We start from the raw sequence: 19754 nt of genomic DNA on the forward strand, positions 1-19754 counted from the left end.
CCAACAAGAGGGAAATACAGACTTGATCTCATCCTCACCAACCTGCCTGCTGCAGGTACATCTGTCCATGACAGTATCGGTAGGAGTGACCACCGCACTGTCCTTGTGGAGACGATGTCTCACCTTCACATTGAAGATACGCTCCATCATGTTGTGTCACTACCACTGTGCTGAATACGATAGATTTCAAACAGATCTAGCAACTCAAGACTGGGCATCCATGAGGCGCTGTGGGCCATCAGCAACAGAATTGTTCTCGAACACAATCTGTAACCTCATGGCCCAGCATATCCCCCACTCTACCATTACCATCAAGGCAGTGGATCAACCCTGGTTCAATGAAGAGTGCAGGAGGGCATGCCAGGAGCAGAACCAGGCATACCTAAAAATAAGGTGTCAACTTGGTGCCTAACAGCATAAGCAGCAAGTGATAGGCAGATCTAAACGATCCCACAACCAATGATTAGATCTAAGCTCTGAAGTCCTGCCATATCCAGTTGTGAATGGTGGTGGACAATTAACAACTCACAGGAGGAGAAGGCTCCACAAATACCCCCATCCTCAATGATGCGGCAGGCCAGCATATCAATGCAAAAGATAAGCTGAAGCATTTGCTACAATCTTTAGCCAGAAGTGCCAAGTGGATGATCCATCTCAGCCTCCTCTGGAGGTCCCCAGCATCACAGATGCCAGTCTTCAGCCAATTCGATTCACTCACGTGATATCAAGAAATGGCTGAAGGCACTGGATAGTGCAAAGGCTATGGGCCCTGTCAACATTCCGGCAATAGTACTGAAAACTTGTGCTACAGAACTTGCTGCATCCCTAGCCAAGCTGTTCCAGTACAGCTACAACACTGGCATCTACCCGACTATGTGGAAAATTGCCCAGGTATGTCCTGTACACAAAAAGCAGGAAAAATTCAACTCTGCCAATTATTGTGCATCAGTCTACTCTCGATCATTAGTAAATTAATGGAAGGGGTCATCAGCAGTGCTATCAAGTGGCACTTGCTTGGCAATAGTTTGCTCACTGAAACCCAGTTTGGGTTCCGCCAGGGTCACTCAGCTCCTGACATCATTACAGCCTTGGTTCATACATGGACAAAAGAGCTGAACATCTGGGGTGAGGTGAGAGTGACTGCCTTTGACATCAAGGCCATATTTGACTGAGTGTGGCATCAAGGAGCCCTAGCAAAACTGGAGTCAATGGGAATCAGGTGGGAAACTCTCTGCTGGTTGGAGTCATACCTAGCACAAAGGAAGATGGTTGTGGTTGTTGGAGGTCAATGATATCAGCTCCAGGACATCACTGCAGGAATTCCTTAAGTTAGTATCCTCGGCCTAACCATCTTCAGCTGCTTCATCAATGACCTTCCCTCCATCATAAGGTCACAAGTAGGGATGTTTGCTGATGATTGCACAATGTTCAGCACCATTCACGACTCCTCGGATACTGAAGCAGTCCATGTCCAAATGCAGCACGATCTAGACAATATGCAGGCATGGGCTAAAAAATGGCAAGTAACATTTGCACCATAAGTGCCAGGCAATGACCATTTTCAAAAGAGGATCTAACCAATGCCCCTTGACATTCAATGGCACTACCATTGCTGAACCCCTCACTATCAATATCCTCAGGATTACCATTGACCAGAAACTGAACTGGATTAGCTGTATAAATACTGTGGCTACAACAGGTCAGAGGCTGGGAATTCTGCAGCAAGTATCTCACCTCCTGACTGCCCCAAAGCCTGTCCACCATCTACATGGGTGTAATGAAGTACTCTCCACTTGCCTGGGTGAGTGCAGCTCCAACAACACTCAAGAAGCTCGAAAACATCCAGGACAAAGCAGCCCACTTGATTGGTGCCCCATCCACCACCGTCAACATTCACTCCCTTGACCATTGACGCATAGTGGCAGCAGTATGTACCATCTACAAGATGTACTGCAGCAACTCACCAAGCCTCTTTCGACAACGCCTTCCAAATCCATGACCTCTATCACCCAGAAGGACAATGACAGCAGACGCATGGGAACATCACCACCTGCAAGTTCCCTTCCATGTCACACACTGCCTTGACTTGTTTTAATAACAACTTCCAAGTCCTGGGAGAACCCTTCCCAGGGTCTAGGTGTGGAACACCTTTGCTCAGTCCACAAGCATGACCCTGACCTTCCTGTCACCTGCCATTTCAATTCACCATCTTTGTCTCACCCTCACATTTTTGTCCTCAGCCTGCTGCAATGTTCCAGTGAAGCCCAACTCAAACTGAAGGAACAGCATCTCATCTTCCAATTAGGCACTTTACAGCCTCCTGGACTCAACATGAGTTCAAGAACTTCAGACTATGAACTCTGTCCTCCATTTTGGTTTCTCCCCACTCTGTCAGTCTGTATCTTGTTTTTGCTTTCACCCCGTGCTGACCTCTTTCTGGTACGAACAGATTCTGCTATTTTGCTTTAAGACAACGTTGGTCTTTATTCCACTATTAATACCTGCTTTAGCATTTAACACCATCATTACCATTCCCTTTGAATTGTGTTTCATCTTTATCATTTAATCTTTCCTGACCTATTTTGCTCCACCTGCCCCTCCCCCCATTTTCCAGAGCATAAAACCCATCACATTTCTACTGAACTTCAGTTCAAAAGAGGAGTCATTTTAGACTTGAAACGTTAACTCTGTTTCTCCCTCCACAGATGCTGCCGGACCTGCAGAGTTTCTGCAGCATTTTCTGTTTTTATAAAGGACCAGCAGTGGTGTGGGGGAAAGGAAGAAAAGTGAACCTTGAACAAGATTGTAGTATTTTGTTCACAGGTCATTGATATTCTCCCAGTAGAGGTTCAAATCTACATCCACCAGCAGGACTGATTTTGAGCATACATTGATTAATGCAGTGGTTTTGAGAGTTCATTGTTTTAGTCTGTATGCGATTTCACATTGATAAAACAGATTACATTATGCATCACAATCATCTGGACCAGATGAACACAAACTAATTTGGATTCTTCAGAACCAGAACAGAGTTCTCTGGGCATACAGTTACAAAATGTAAAATGTACTTGGCACTAACATGCTCATTGTGCCACATCATTCTTGCAAATGCCAACTTGTATATTAGTAATGTTACAATGAAGAGGACAATGTAGTGCATTGGATCTTCAACAAATATTGATCGTGGCTAAGTGCTCATGAATCTTCATATCGGCAATTCCAATCTTCAGTCATGCTGCTGCAGAGGAATCAAGAATTTTTCCCTTATACAGGAGGCAAAAATCAGAAAGAAAAATCACCACAGGCTGCTCACACACACACCCTGCACTCCTTTCTTTTCCACTGTTTGAGTTGAATTGCAGCAGGTAGCGTGGTGTATCTGAGACAATTGCAATTTTTTTCAAACAGATGAGATCCAAGAGGAGATATGATAGAAATCAACAACCTATATTATAAATCCTATTTTGTATGACACTAAGTAACAGAAGAAAATTTGCACTGAAGAGTTTAGGTTTTCATCATAATTTATTGCTTATAAATCATCTACACCATTGAAATCTTTGGTAAAAATAAAATCTAGTTCTATTTAACAATAAAATATTCACAATGATCTACATACATATTGCACACAGAGGCTACTCAATGGTCACTGATAAGAAAGGAATGTTCAATTCCTCCGTGAGGAGCTTTGCAATTTAGATACGACACATGCACCACCAACAAAAATAATACAATTCTCAAGTTGTCTTAAAAAATATTTATTCCGTTTCTCACAACATTAATTACTGGCATCTGAACTTCTTAAAGAAACAAACTACCGGATATCAGCATGAAAGGAAAAATTAAGTAGCTTTATGCATTGATTCAGCAATGCTGAAGCATAAAGTCATTTCACTTAGTGCTACATCTGTCATGTGTGAGACGAAACATCAAACATCAATATATCCCGGCTTACTTGTCCTTCTGGAAAAAAGTTTGTAGCTTGTGTTTTTTTAAAAAAAACTACATTAGGTCCATTTTACTTCATATATATTCATGAGGTGCTGGATAGGCTCGGGCAGACTTTAAGCTCATCCAAATGAATTCGCAGTTCTGGACATAACTCAATCAGCAGCAACTCCAGCAGCATCTGAAAGATGAGAGGGTGGGCGGGAAGAAAAATGAACAAAAGGTTAACAAAAACAGAATTACCTGGAAAAACTCAGCAGGTCTGGCAGCATCAGCGGAGAAGAAAAGAGTTGACGTTTCGAGAAGAAAAGAAGAAAAGGTTAACACACAGCTGTCACCCCACCTATCCAAGTCCAATTGTCAAGAAGAATTGTTGAAGAGTCATACGGACTCGAAACGTTAACTGTATTCCTCTCTGCAGATGCTGTCAGACCTGCTGAGTTTTTCCAGCTATTTTTATTTTTGTTTTTGTTTCCAATTGTCAAATCTGAACACAACACAGATCCAAAAATAAAATCAAAATACTGCGGATGATGGAAATCGCCATATCTCATACTGAACTCAAAACGTTAACTTAGCTTCTCTCTCCACAGATGCTGACAGACATGCTGAGCTTTCTCAGCATTTCCTGAACAGAAAGTTTTGCTGGACCTGCCAGTATGGTCCAGACATTGATGTTCTACAAAGCACCCGGAGAGGGTGCTCTATCCACAAACCTCGAGCTGCTGGAACTCTGAAGAAGTTTTGGTTTGGAAGGAGGTTGGGAATCCAGCTCTGTTAGCAGACTAAGTCACTGTGTCGGCCAGGTGTCCATTGCAAGCTGGCGATCGAAGATCAAGTGTGCCCAAAACGGCTTTTATATTTCCTATATGTTCATGAGGTGTTGGATATGCTCAGAAAACTTTATCCAAATTAATTTGCAATTCTGGACATAACCTCAAGTTCCATTTTCCACAGATAGTCCATCAGTATCTGATGGAGTGTGTGTCAATCATCAAGGTTTCCAAATGCCCTATAGCCAATCACCTGCATAATTCTGGCTGTTAGATATAGAATCAGGACACATTTTGGATAGAGATTCAATAGCATGCAGATAGTCTGACCACACCTCTGCCCACTAACAAATACACAGAGCCTGCTACAATTAAAATTCAAGATTGCTACTTGTATTGATTCTTAACTGCCCTCTGAAATGGCTCAAAGTGTCAAGTGGCCTGCTCTTGCTCCTAAATCACATGTTCGGTACTAGTGGAGCTGCTATCGCAGAAAATCAGCATGGACATGGCAGGCCAAATGGCCTCCTTTTGTGCTGTAACCATTCTCCGATCCTGTTCAGAAACAACTAGATGCTGAAATGGAGGAGAGAGGGGAAAGAAACAATTTCAGCATCTCCCTGAGGGGCTGAAACAAGATGGGCTGAATGGCTTTCCTCATCTGTAACTAGCCTGTAATTAACGCTTAAGGATGCTACAAAAATCCAAGTAGTTGTTATAGCTGCTGAAATAGTTCTCAATGCTATTTGCAACAAGATTTAAACTAAATTGTCAGGGGGTGGGATCCTGAAAAGTAGTACAGAGGGGAGGGAAGCTGGGGTGGAATTAGAAGTTAAGATGCTAGTAACTGAGTCTGGAAGGCAGAGGAAACATAGGCTACATAAGAAAGAAGTGAGTTCAGCAAGGCTAAATGGAATATATTTTAATGAAAGGAGCCTGAGGAATAAGATAGACGAGCTGAGGGCACAGATAGGCACCTGGGAGTATGATATCATAGCTATGATTGAGACTTGGCCGAAAGGGCAGGGTTGGCAGCTCAACATTCCTGCTTATAGGATATTCAGACAAGATAGAGAGAGGGATAGAAGAGGAGGCGGGGTTGCAATATTGATTAAGGAATCAATTATAGCAGTGAGGAGGGATGATATCCTGGAAAGATCATCAAATGAGGCCATAAGGGTAGAAGTAAAAAAACACAAAAGGGGCAAACACGTTGTTGGGTGTGTACTATAGGCCCCCCAAACAGTCAGGGAGAGAAAGAGGATCAAATATGTAATCAAATTTCAGAGTGTAAGAATAATAAGGCAGCAATAGTAGGGGATTTTAATTAACCAAATATTAACTGGGATAGTTTTAGTGTACAAGGTAGAGAGGGAGCAAAATTCTTAAGTTGCATCTAGGAGAACATTTTTAGCCAGTATATAGAAAGCCCAATAAGGGAGGGGGCAGTTCTGGACCTAATATTCGGCAATGAGCCAAAGGTGTATCAGTAGGGGAGTATTTTGGAGATAGTGACCATAACTCAGTTAGATTTAGGATAGTTATGGAAAAGGATAACGTTGGGCTGGGAATAAAAGTTCTAAATGAGGAAAGGCTAGTTTTAGTAAAATGAGATACAATTTGGCTCTAGTGGACTGGGAGCAGCTACTTGCAGTTAAAACGGTGTCAGAGCAGTGGGAGGCATTCAAGGAGGAAATAGCGAGAGTACAGGGCAAATGTGTTCCTGTAAAGTCAAAGGGGGTGACCAAGTCCAGAGAATCCTGGATATCAAGGGACATAAAGGTTATGATTAAGAAAAGAAAGAGAAGCTTATGTAGATACCGAGGCCTCAACATGGCAGGGTCCCTAGAGGAGTATAAAAAGTGCAGGGGGGAATCTTAAAAAGGAAATTGAGAAAGCTAAGAGAGTGCATGAGAAAGCATTGGTGGGTAGAATAAAGGAAAATCCAGAGGGTTTTTCAAAATACATAAAGAGCAAGAGAATAAATAGGGCAAGCGTAGGGCCAATTAGGGATCATAGAGGTAATGTGCGTGTGGACCCGGAAGACGTGGGTACAGTCCTCAATGAATACTTTGCATCGGTCTTCACAATGGAAAAGGACGTGCAGATAAAGACATCAGGGTGGAGGGCTGTGAGATATTAGAGGAAATTAACAGAGAGAGAGAGGAGGTACTAGCAGGTTTCGTGGCCTTAAAACTGGATAAATCTGCAGGCCTGGATGAGATGTATCCCAGGCTGATGAGGGAGGCAAGAGAAGCAATATCAGAGGCCTTGGCAGTAATTTTCAAATAGTCTCTGGCCAGAGGTGAGGTGCCAGAGGACTGCCAAAGTTGTCCCATTATTAATAAAGGGAGGAAGGGATAGTCCAGGAAATTACAGGCCAGTCAGTCTAACCTCGGTGGTGGTGAAATTACTAGAAAGAATTCTGAGGGACAAAATATATCTGCACTTGGAGAGACACGGATTAATCAGGGATAGTCAGCATGTATTTGTTAAGGGAAGGTCGTGTTTGACAAATTTGATCAAATTTTTTTGAGGTGGTAACCAGGAGTGTTGATGAGGATGATGTATTTGATGTGGTCTAAATGGACTTTAGCAAGGCTTTTAATAAGGTCCCTCTTGGCAGACTGGTCAAGAAAGTAAGAGCCCACGGGATCCAAGGCAAACTGGCACGTTGGATCCAAAATTGGCTGAGAGGCAGGAAGCAGAGGGTGATGGTAGAGGAATGTTTCTGTGATATACGTAAATGACTTGGACTTAAATGTAGGGGGTATGATCAAGAAGTTCACGGATGACACGAAAATGTTAGAGTGGTAAATGCTGAGGAGGATAACCATAAACTGCAGGAGGATATCAATCGACTGGTCAGGTGGGCAGAGCAGAGGCAAATGGAATTCAACCTGGAAAAGTGAGAGGTAATGCACTTGGGGAGGGCTAACAAGACAAGGGATTACACTATGAATGGTAGGACCCTGGAAAGTACTAAAGATTTAGTGTGCAAATCCCCAGATCCCTAAAGATAGCAGGGCAGGTAGATAAGGTAGTTAAAGGCGGCATATGGGGTACTTGCCTTTATTAGTCATGGCATAGAATACAAGAACAGGGAGGTTATGCTATAACTGTATAATACACTGGTTAGACCAAAACTGGAGCACTGCATGCAGTTCTGGTCACCACATTATAGGAAGGATGTGATTGCACTGGAGAGGGTGAAGAGGAGATTTACCAGGATGCTGCCTGGGCTGGAGGGTGTGAGCTATGAGGAAAGATTGGATAGGCTGGGGTTGTTTTCCTTGGAGCAGCGAAGATTGAGAGGGGACCTGATAGAGGTACGTAAAATTGAGGGGCATAGATAGGGAGGATAGGAAGGCACTTTTTCCATTAGTAGAGAAGTCAATAACCAGGGTGCATAGATTTAAAGTAAGAAGTCGAAGGCTAAGAGGGGATTTGACGAGAAATTTGTTCACCCAGAAGGTGGTGGGAGTCTGTAACTCACTGCCATGCTGAGTCAGAAACTATCATGACATTTAAGTAGTATTTAGATATTCACTTGTGTTGCCATAGGCTCCAGGGCTATGGGCCAAGCGCTGGAAAATGGGATTAGTGTAGTCAGATCTTTGTTGATCGGCGCAGATATGATGGGCCGAATGGCCTCCATCTGTGCTGTAAACGTCTATGAGTCTATTTTACGGTAACTATTACTGTAACCAGCAGTATACCAACCTGTTGCTGCTTTAAAGATTTATCACATTTCACAGTTGACACTGATGAAAAAACAAAACTAAATATATGGAGGAGCTGACGTGGTCAGCTGAGAACAGTGCGAGGTAGGTTAGACTACCTACAAATGAGAGCCATGAGTGACCTCATCAGCCTCACGTTTATCACATCTCTCTGCCACGTGAGACATTTTATCTTTATCCCATTTAAAATATTATTCAAAACTATTTTTCCTTTGACTGACACACATATTTTCATATCTATAGTTTCTAGAACACATTTTACATTTAAATATTGAGCAATGTCAGAAATAGGAAGGAAACTTTTATTTTACTCCTTAATTAGGCCAATGACTCATGGTATGTATTATTAGTCACCCAAATTTCTGTCTATAAAAAAAGGCCTCAGGACTTTAGAGCTCCAGCAATTAGCACAAACGTCCCTTTAACCGTGATTCTCATCAACCTGCTTCTATTCAAATATAAAAACAAAAAAACTGCGGATGCTGGAAATCCAAAACAAAAACAGAATTACTTGGAAAAGCTCAGCAGGTCTGGCAGCATCGGTGGAGAAGAAAAGAGTTGACGTTTCGAGTCCTCATGACCCTTGAAGGGTCATGAGGACTCGAAACGTCAACTCTTTTCTTCTCCGCCGATGCTGCCAGACCTGCTGAGTTTTTCCAGGTAATTCTGATTTTGTTCTGACTCTATTCAACTTGACTGCAGTTTGAACAGATGAAAGTGACAGGATGTAATTTTGTAAAGATGGAGTGGTTGGTGTTTTCATCTTACAATTATACGCAATTATCAAAAGTCAATTTAAATAGATTGTCAGGTTAACAGATTCAACTGGAAAAAACTGGAACATTGGCAAATTGTCAGTGAAAAATGGATTTGATTTTAAGCAGTAAAAATGAGCCTCCAGTTTCTGTGTTGCTGTAGTATTCCCCAGGGTTCATATACACTTCATAAGTGAAGATGTGATGTCTATATCCTCCTGGCCAGTCTTCAGCTGCTTCAATCCATCCACACTACAAGTTTTTATTTCCCCGCTACCACTCCACCCCCAACAATTTCTGTAAGGTAGGCATAAGTCAGGGAAGATGCAATAGGATTTGTAGGATATGGCACAGGAACAGGCCATTCAGCCCAACCAGTCCAGGCCTTATGCTCTTATCTTTCCTCATCTAAATCTATCATTGCAACCATCTGTTCCCTTCTTTTTCATATGCTTGTCTAGTCACCTCTTAAATACATCTATCCTATTCACTTCAGCCACTGCCTGTGGTAGTGGGCTCCACATTCTACGACGGCCAAAGGTCCCAGTTTTGCCAGGTCAGACCCATTTTTTCATTAAACACCCCAGTGTCCCACCAATTAACTCCAAATAGCTCAAATGTTCTGGTTTGCAGCTTTTCCCTCTTTACCACATCAGAGACTTCCATCAGCACTTCACCTTTTCGCACAGCATCAGCGTCTCTTTTCACTTCCTCGCCTCCCCTTTACCTTGCACTCCATTCACTGTTGGAAAACCCAAACAAAAACGCTGTAGGGTGCACCCTGCCAATTGGAATACTGTTGGGGATGGGGTTCCAGGATTTTGACCCAGCGACAGTGAAGAACGGCGAAATATTTCCAAGTCAGGATGATGAGTGACTTGGAGGGGAAACTTCCAGATGGCGGTGTTTCCATTTGTCTGCTGCCCTTGTCCTTCTAGATGGCAGTGGCCGTGAGTTTGGAAGGTGCTAAGGAATCTTAGTGAATTCCTGCAGTGCATCTTGTAGATGGTACACATTGCTGCTACTGTGTGTCCGTGGTGGAGGGAGTGAATGTTTGTGGATGGGGTGCCGATCAAGCAAACTGCTTTGTCTTGGATGGTGACAAGCTTTTTGAGTGCTGGCGGAACTGCACTCATCCAGCCAAGTGGAGAGTATTCCATCATACTTCACACTTGTGCCTTGTAGATGGTGGACAGGCTTTGGGGAAGAGTCAGAAGGTGAGTTACTTGCCACAGGATTCCCAGCCTCTGACCTGCTTTTGTAGCCACAGAATTTATAAGGCTAGCCCAGTTCAGTTTCTGATCAACAGTAACCCCCTGGATGTTGATAATGGGGATTCAGCGATGGCAATGCCATTCATTGTCATGGGGCGATGGTTAGATTCTCTTGTTGGAGATTTTCATTGCCTGGCACTTGTGTAGTGCAAATATTACTTGCCACTTGTCAGCCCAAGCCTGAATATTGCATATGTGTGAGAAATTAATATTGTTTCTCTCTGCTTTTTGCAAAGGAATTTTAACTGTGCTTTTAGCAGGGTTAAATTTTTAATGAGTTGGATGATCAGCCATGATCATAAAGAATGGCGCAGCAGGCGAGAAAGGCTGAATGGCCTACTCCTGCTCCTATTTTCTATGTATGTTTCTATGTAACCCCTTTATTGACTGGGTCAAATGGTTTAATCCTTAACAATAGAAGACTTAGAAAATTCCCAAAGTTGTTTGAAAATCAAGAGGTGAAGGGGAGAGAGGAACTTAAAACAATCACCACCACTGGGGAAAAGGTGCTGGGAAAACTATCAGGCCTAAAGGTTGAGAAGTCCCCAGGGCCAGAGGGCCTGCATACGAGGTTCTTAAAACAAGTGGCTGCAGGGGTTATAATCTTCCAAAATTCCTTCAATTCTGCAAGGGTTCCAGCGGACTAGAAAGTAGTTAATGTAACACCTTTCTTCAACAAAGAAAGGGAACAGGATGTGGAAAACTACAGGCCAGTTAGCCTAACATCTATCATAGGGAAATTGCTAAAATCCATTATTAAGGAAATGGAAATCTATTATTAATGGAAAATCATAATGTGATCAGGCAGAGTCAACATGGTTTTTAAAAGGGAAATCATGTTTAACTAATTTATTAGAGCTTTTTGAGAAAGTAACAAGTACGGTAGATTTCCAAAAGGTACTTGATAAGAAATCACATCAAAGGGTTACTACACAAGATAAGAACATATGGTATGGGGGTAACATATTAGCATGGATAAAGGATTGGCTAGCTAATAGGAAGCAGAAAGTAAATGGGTCTTTTTAACACTGGCAAGCTGTAATTAGTGGAGTGCGACAGGGATCAGCGCTGGGGCCTCAAGTATTTATAATCTATACAAATGATTTGGCTGAAGGGACTAAACATCTGGTAGCTAAATTTGCAGATGACTCCAAGATAGGTAGGAAAGTACGTTATCAATAGGGCAGGGAATCAGTGCAGGAGAGAACTGGGAACTCAATGATAGAGCAGGTGCAAAAGAGGTTGCATGTTTAACATGACTTTCAAAACCAGTAAAAAGTTGCTCTTCCCCCATCACATCTCATCAGTTATCTTTTAAAAGCTGGCCTTAATTACATCCTTACTGCAAATGACGTTCTTTACTCCCAGTCATGAGGATGAGATACCATGTTAGACTTCAAAACAGCCATCACCAGATTTGAACAGTTGCTGAATAAGTTAAATTCCATCTTTATCATGTAATATCAGAATTTTTAGGGAAGAAATATTATGATTTTGCCATTTTTGAGGAACCTTGGATGTCTTTAAGAGTTATCCACAATGATAATGCACTTCCAAGGGTGAGGACTAATGACTCGTAACTATGTCTAGATGTACAGCATTTCTCCTCCTCTCCCCATCCCCACCCCACAAGAACTAATCGGATTTAGTACCTCCACTGCATAAGTATTTGCCAACCCAGTTAAAAAATATTGCTCCCAAACCATCCATGCAAGGTTCACGCTGGAGCTCATCATCTTTTTCTTATGATGACTTGTCATTGAAATGACTTTTCAAAGCTGGGTATGAGAGAATTTGGGAAAGCTGATGGGAGAAATGTAACAGGCTCAGATTGGGAGATTGGAGTTCAAAACTCAGCCTCAGCTTCCCCCAAATAAACAGCATCCGATTTCATCCGGAAGTCTCGCCGTTGTTGCGATGGGGGGCTGGTTGGTGGGGGAGTGGGGTGGGGCACATGAAAGCAGAATAGGGGTAGCCCAGGTGCCACAACAGCTGACATTTATGTACCCTTTCTCCAAGGAGCTGGCCAAAGAGTCGCATTGGCAGAGCCCCCATTGGGAAGTGCAATTCCTACTATACTCACATAGAGGAGATGCTTATTGGCACTGGATTCCTGTAGTGCGTTGAAAATTTTAATAATCCCATGTCGCGCATTCTGCTGTCCAACAAGGTTCTGCAGTGCATCTGGAAAAGAATGTCAGAGAGTAATTATCATCAATTTGCTCATGGCACAGGATTAATGGTCGATCCACTCCCAAGGAAGAATGTCTTAAGAGAAAAAAAATGTCCTAGATAGGTTTCCTGAAAAGTCATAATGGGTGCAGGTGCCAAATTGTGATGACAAGGCAAATAAAACCAAGTCATCATAATTCATAATGGTTATAGACAATTATTTAAATAAAAATAAAATATAAATTAAGAAGTCTTCCCATAATAGACTATTCCTAAATAGCATGTCAATGTCCCACATGCTGCATTGGGAGGACAGGAAAACATTTACATGGTCCGACAAGTACGAAAATAGGTTTTTTTTTATTCATTCCTGGGATGCGGGCTTCGCTGGCTGAGCCAGCATTTATTGCCCATCCCTAGTTTCCCTTGAGAAGGTGGTAGTGAACTGCCTTCTTGAATCGCTGCAGTCCATGTGATGTAGGTACACGCATAGCGCTGTTTGGCCGGGGGTGGGGGGGTGGTGGAATTCCAGGATTTTGACCCAGTAACAGTGAAGGAATGGCAATATGTTTCCAAGTCAGGATGGTGAGTGACTTGGAGAGGAACTTCCAGGTGGTGGTGTTCCCGTCTATCTGCTGCTTTCATCCTTCTAGATGGTAGTGCAAAGTTTGCAAGGTGCTGTCTAAGGAGCCTTGTTGAGTTCCTGTAGTGCATTTTGTAGATGGCGCACACTGCTGCTACTGTGCGTTGGTGGTGGAAAGAGTGAATGTTTGTGGATGTGGTGCCAATCAAGCAGGCTGCTTTGTCCTGGACAGCATTAAGCTTCTTGAGTGTTGTTGGAGCTGCACTCATCCAGGCAAGTGGGGAGTATTCCATCACACTCCTAACTTGTGCCTTGCACATGATGGACAGCCCTTGGGGAGTCAGCAGGTGAGTTACATGTTGCAGGATACCTAGCCTCTGGCCAGCTCTTGTAGCCATAGTATTTCTATGGCTGGTCCAGTTCAGTTTCTGGTCAATGGTAATCCCCAGTATGTTGATATTGTGGGATTCAGTGATGGTAATGCCACTGAATGTCAGGGAGTGATGACTGGATTCTCTCTTGATGGAGATGGTCATTGCCTGACACTTGTGTGGTGCAAATGTTACTTGCCACTTGTCAGCCCATGCCTGGATATTGTCCGGGTCTTGCTGAGTTTGGACAAAGACTGCATCAGTATCTGAGGAGTCGCAAATGGTGCTGAACATTGTGCAATTACCAATGAACATCCCCACTTATGACTTAATGGTGGAAGGAAGGGCATTGATAAAGCAGCTGAAGATGGTTGGGCTGAGGACACTATACTGAGGAACTCCTGCAGTGATGTCCTGGAGCTGAGATGACTGACCTCCAACAACCACAACCATCTTCCTTTGTGCTAGGTATGAATCCAACCAGTGGTGAGTTTTCTTCTTGATTCCCATTGACTCCAATTTTGCTAGGGCTCCTTGATGCCACACTCGGTCAAATGCTGCCTTTATGTCAAGGGCAATCACTCTCACCTCACCTTGGGAGTTCAACTCTTTTGCCTATGTTTGAACCAAAGCTGTAATGAGGTCAGGAGCTGGGTGACCCTGGCGGAACCTAAACTGGGCATTAGTGAACAGGTTATTGCTAAGCAAGTGCAGCTTGATAGCACTGTTGATGACCCCTTCCATTACTTTACTGATGATCAAGAGTAGACTGATGGGGCAGTAATTGGCTGGGTTGGATTTGTCCTGCTTTTTGTGTACAGGACATACCTGGGCAATTTTTCACATTGCCGGGTGAATGCCAGTGTTGTAGTTGTACTGGAACAGCTTGGCTAGGGGCAGGGCAAGTTCTGGAGCACAAGTCTTCAGTACTATTGCTGGGCCCATAGCCTTTGTAGTATCCAGTGCCTTCAGCCGTTTCTTGATATCACATGGAGTGAATCGAATTGGCTGAAGATTGGCATCTGTGATGCTGGGGACCTCCGGAGGGGGTCAAGTTGGATCATCCACTCAGCACTTCCAGCTGAAGATTGTAGCAAATGTTTCAGCCTTTTTTTTTGCACTGATGTGCTGGGCACCCTCTCATTGAGGATAGGGATATTTGTGGAGCCACTTCCTCCAGTGAGTTGTTTAATTGCCCACCACCATTCATGACTGGATGTGGCAGGACTGCAGAGCTTAGATCTGATCTAATGATGGTTGTGGAATCGCTTAGCTCTATCACATGCTGCTTACGCTGCTTGGCACGCAAGTGGTCCTGTGTTATAGCTTCACCAGGATGTCACCTCATTTTTGGGTATGCCTGGTGCTGCTCCTAGCATGCCCTCCTGCACTCTTCATTGAACCAGGGTTGATCCACAGGCTTGATGGTAATAGTAGAGTGGGGAACATGTTTGTGTTCAAGTACAAATCTGCTGCTGCTGGCCCACATCGCCTTATGGAGGCCCAGTCTTGAATTGCTAGATCTGTTCAAAATCTAACCCATTTAGCACGGGGGTAGTGCCACACAACACGATGGAGGGTACCCTCAATGTGAAGGCAGGACTTCATCTCCGCAACGACTGTGCGATGGTCACTCCTACCGATACTGTCATGGACAGATGCATTTGTGGCAGGGAGGTTGAAAAGCATGAGGTCAAGTATGTTTTTCCCTCTTGTTGGTTCCCTCACCACCTGCCGCGACCTGGTCTAGCAGTCATGTCCTTTAGGACTCGGCCAGTCAGTAATGGTTCTGCCAAGCCACTCTCAGTGATGGACATTGAGGTCCCTCACCCAGAGTACATTCTGCACCCTTGCCACCTCCAAGTGGTGTTCAACATAGGGTGGTACGTGGTAATCAGCAGGAGGTTTCCTTGCCTGTGTTTGACCTGATGACATGAGACTTCATGGGGTCTGGAGTCGAAGTTGAGGACTCTCAGGGCAATTCCCTCCTGAGTGTACACCACTGTGCCACCACCTCTGTTGGGTCAGTCCCGCCAGTGAGACAGGACCTACAGGTGATGGTGGCGTCTGGGACATTGCCTGTGAGGTATGATTCCGTGAGGATAACTGTGTCAGGCTGTTACTTGACTAGTCTGAGACAGACAACCCACAGCACCAGCTCCCAGATGTTGGTAAGGAGGACCTTACACGGTCAACAGGGCTGAGTTTGGCATTGTCTTTTCCGGTGCCTAGGTCGACACCGGGTGGCCCATTCAGTTTCATTCCTTTTTTGTGATTTTGCAGGTGTTTTATACAACTGAGTGGCTTCCTAGGCCATTTCAGAGGCCGTTTCAGAGTCAACCACATTGCTGTGGGTCTGGAGTCATATGTAGGCCAGACCAGGTAAGGACAACAGATTTCCTTCCCTAAAGGACATTAGTGAACCAGATGGGTTTTTACAACTATCGACAATGGTTTCATGGTCATCATTAGACTTTTAATTCCAGAATTTTATTGAATTCAAATCCCACCTGCTGTGGTGGGATTCGAACCCAGGTCCCCAGAGCATTACCCTGGGTCCCTGGATTACTAGTCCAACGACAATACCACTGCACCATCACCTGCTCCCGATTGGTTTGTCCTCCTATCTCTATACGCTTTATCCCCCAGAGAAAGAGCCACATTTCAGTCCTTCTCCTGTGTGCGGAATAACAGGTGCACTTTGGCTGCCAACACCCTGCTCAACCATGCATGACAACACTCCCAAAAGATTGACAATGTATCACTGCAAGACACCGAGACCTTGCTGTCGGTATCTCAGGCACACGAGGTTCAACACTGATGCTGAGACCATAATGTTCACTTCCTCATCAGGTGGGGTTCAGCCAGTGGAAATACCAAGACAGAGAGCCATTCATTCCCTAGCCACGCCGAGTTAGCGTCGACACAAACAGTGCCAACTGCATCCGTACCATAATGGGGAGAGTCAGTGCAGAAACCAGGACTCAGATTTCCAACATGACACATTTCTGGGGGATGTCAAGAAGGCCCAGGTGCATTCCCAAAGGAAGCAGAGGGGGCAGGGAGAGGGGAGAAAAACACTATCGGGGTATTCATTTCACCAGTGGATTAAATTAGAGAACAGTTTATAAAAAGGCAGAACACCTGCCGCACACTTCCTCTTTAAGGAACAAAACTTTTGAAATCTGAAAACCACAGTCAGTCGAATATTTTAACCAACAGTTAGTAGTAATACGACAACCCAGAAAAATACCAAGGGCAGGGTTTTTAGATCAGCGGGCACCCTCAATTAGTGGGCCCGGGAGTAGCCGGGGGACGGATCCTCGATCGCAATCGGCCCCCGGCCACGATTTCACGCTGGCTGGCCAATTAGCAGTCAGCCAGCGTGAAAGTGAAAGGCACAGCGCTGCTGGGGCGGGGGCAGAAGGAGGGTGAACGCTGAAGTCTGCATGACTGTGGAAGGTCACGAAATGAAAGTTCCCTGAAGGCAGAGAGCTGCCTCAGGGAGCTGAAGAATGTAAATGCCAAAAATAAAGATTGTAAAAACTGGAAGAAAATGCCCGTGCATCAGAATCAGTCACCGGAATATATGGCAGATGAAAATTCTGCTGTGCAAACGTTTTTATTATTTTTTTTAATTAATATCAGAAACCTCAATGTGCCCTTGGAAGAGGTTTCCTCAAAAAGACAAAGGCCGCCTGGCCGATTCACCCGCCCGCCAACTGTAATGTTGGACGGGCAGCGAAAAATCACATCTGATTATTACGTTAATGGCCTTAATAGGCCTCTTGATTGTCGGTGGGCCTGCTGCCGACTCTCAGGTGCATACGCCCGCTGACCAAAATATCACACGAGCGTGCGATGATGTCGGGATGCTTGCCCGGCATCATCAAGCACTATTTCACGCTCATGTGTGTTGGGCACACACCCGGTGAAACATTCTGCCCTCTGCTGAAAAACTGTTGGAATATGCTGCTGCAGACCGAGTTTTAAAACTGTCACCGTTTTGTGCAGAAGGTGCCAAATGAGTATGATACTCACTCACCCGAGTGTACTTTTTCACAGGGTAATATTCAAAAAGTAGACTAAATATCACTAACATCTAGGGGATAGGGTTCTGATAGTTCAATAAGTTTGGCAAACAGGGTCAGCAGGAGTATAAGGGAGGCTTCATATTGAAAGGAAAACAAAAATCATCTCTAATTGTACTAACTGACTTTGCAACAATTCTCCATTTCAAGGAACAGCGAGGGATGGCAGAATAAAGTTGATTGCCTGGTTACAATGTCATTTCTCTTCCATGATAGTCAAGGCAAATATTAGATTGCCCCTCGGATGACAAACCAGGTCAGCCAGCAAGAATAACTGATTTTAATGAGAAATTCAAAATGAATTATGCGCGCGAGTTAATGCAATACATCACCAGCCATACCTGGAATGTTATCGAGTAGTTTCTGCTGAGCTTTGTGCTTTGTCTCCATTCGCTGTTGCTCCGTTCTGGCAACTGTAGGAGGTGCTAGTTTACCATTTGGCCAGAAGGCATCACGAAAGAGATTGATGTAACAAACCAGCATCTGTTCGCTGACTATCCAGTTGATTGTATCACGGATTTGCCTGAAATGAATGATGCACATGGTTATGGTTAAACATTTCCCACAGCTCGATGGCTCAAATTTAATTTTTTATTCTTTCATGGGGTGTGAGCACTGTGAGCGAGGCCAGCATTTGGTGCTCAGCCCTAACTGCCCTCCAGGTGGTTATGAGCTGCTATAGTCCATCTGACGTCTTTACACATACACTGCTGTTCAGAAGAGAGTTCCACGATTTCGACTCAGCGACAGTGAGGCTTGGAGGGGAACTTGCAGGTGGTGGTGGTCCTATGCATCTGCTGCCCTTGTCCTTCTAGGTGGTAGAGGTTACAAGTTTGGAAGGTGCTGTTGAAGGAGCCTTGACGAGTTGCTGCAGTGTAAATATGGCCAAAATTTAGATTTGAGAAGGGGGCTAGATTTATTTTAAGAATTTAATCTATTTCCATGAGTCATGTCATGTGTCATTGCCACATGAATACTTCTGATGTCAATTGTGATGAAGAACAAGAATAACTGATTATTCTTGCGCATTTGGCTTGCTTTTGCATGCGTCATTTTATTCTGTATTATTTTGCTGCTCATTGAAATAACATTGTACATAAAAATAAGCATCTGAAATACCTCGGGTGAATTTTTTTCATTTATTCATTTACTGTATGGCCCATCCTTATAAGATGGAGTGACTTGTTAAACTATTTTAGGGGGCAGTTAAGAGTCAACCACTTGCTTTGGGTCTGGAGTCACATATAGGCCAAACTGGGTAAAGACAGCAGATTTCCTTCCCTGAAGGCTATAATGAACCAGATGGGTTTTTACAACCATCTGGTCATTTCATGGTCACCATTACTGAGACTAGCTTTTTGTAATTGCAGATTTATTAACTGAGCCCAAATTCTCCAGCCAACGTGATGGGATTTGAACTCAAATCACCCCATATTGGGCACAATTTTTTTTTTTCGTCAACCATGGCTCAATTGGTTCTGGGTTCAAGTCCCACTCCAGATCTTGAGCACAAAAATTGAAGGCTGACACTCCTGTGAAGTACTGAAGGAGTGCTGTCTTTCAGATGAGATGTTAAACTGAGGCCCCTTCTGCCTGATGGGATTTTTTTTTTTTTACATGCATCCAATGGCTCTGTTTCCAAGATGATTGGGGAGTTATCCCCAGTGTCTTGGCAAAAATTTATTCCCCAATCAACATCACAAAAAAGAGCAGATTATCTGGTTACTACCTCATTGCTAATTAAGAGAGCTTGCTGTGCACAAATAGGATGTTGTGTTTCTTATATTACATCAGTAACTACATTTCAACTGTAGAGCGCTTTGAGATGTCCAGGGGTCGTGAAAATTCGATATGATTGCGTGTCTTTCTTTTCTTTCTCAATAGACCAAGCCTCACAATTATTAGTACAGGAACCTAACCACTATGCTACCCTGCTAAAGAATTTATGGTCACAAGCAACATTCCAAAATTCCCTTGCTTAAACTTCTGGGGAAGAAGATGACTCTCACATAACTGGACACTAATTAGAGCAAGGAAGAATCAA

At 43.8% G+C, this 19754-nt stretch overlaps 1 protein-coding gene across 3 annotated transcripts in view; it reads right to left on the minus strand.

Moving 5' to 3' along the window:
* Nucleotides 1-3506: 3506 nt before the first annotated feature.
* Nucleotides 3507-19754, minus strand: part of snx25 (sorting nexin 25) — a 251246-nt gene continuing 234998 nt past the window's right edge. For all 3 annotated transcript variants that reach the window (XM_041186048.1, XM_041186047.1, XM_041186049.1), the window contains 3 exons: nt 18052-18233; nt 12577-12677; nt 3507-4129 (listed from right to left, as the gene is read on the minus strand). In XM_041186048.1, coding sequence (XP_041041982.1) covers nt 4034-4129; nt 12577-12677; nt 18052-18233 — 379 coding nt within the window. In that variant the 3' untranslated portion in view covers nt 3507-4033. The remainder of the gene's footprint in view (nt 4130-12576; nt 12678-18051; nt 18234-19754) is intronic.

Source organism: Carcharodon carcharias, chromosome 4 (genome assembly GCF_017639515.1).
Source record: "Carcharodon carcharias isolate sCarCar2 chromosome 4, sCarCar2.pri, whole genome shotgun sequence".
NCBI lineage: Eukaryota > Metazoa > Chordata > Chondrichthyes > Lamniformes > Lamnidae > Carcharodon > Carcharodon carcharias.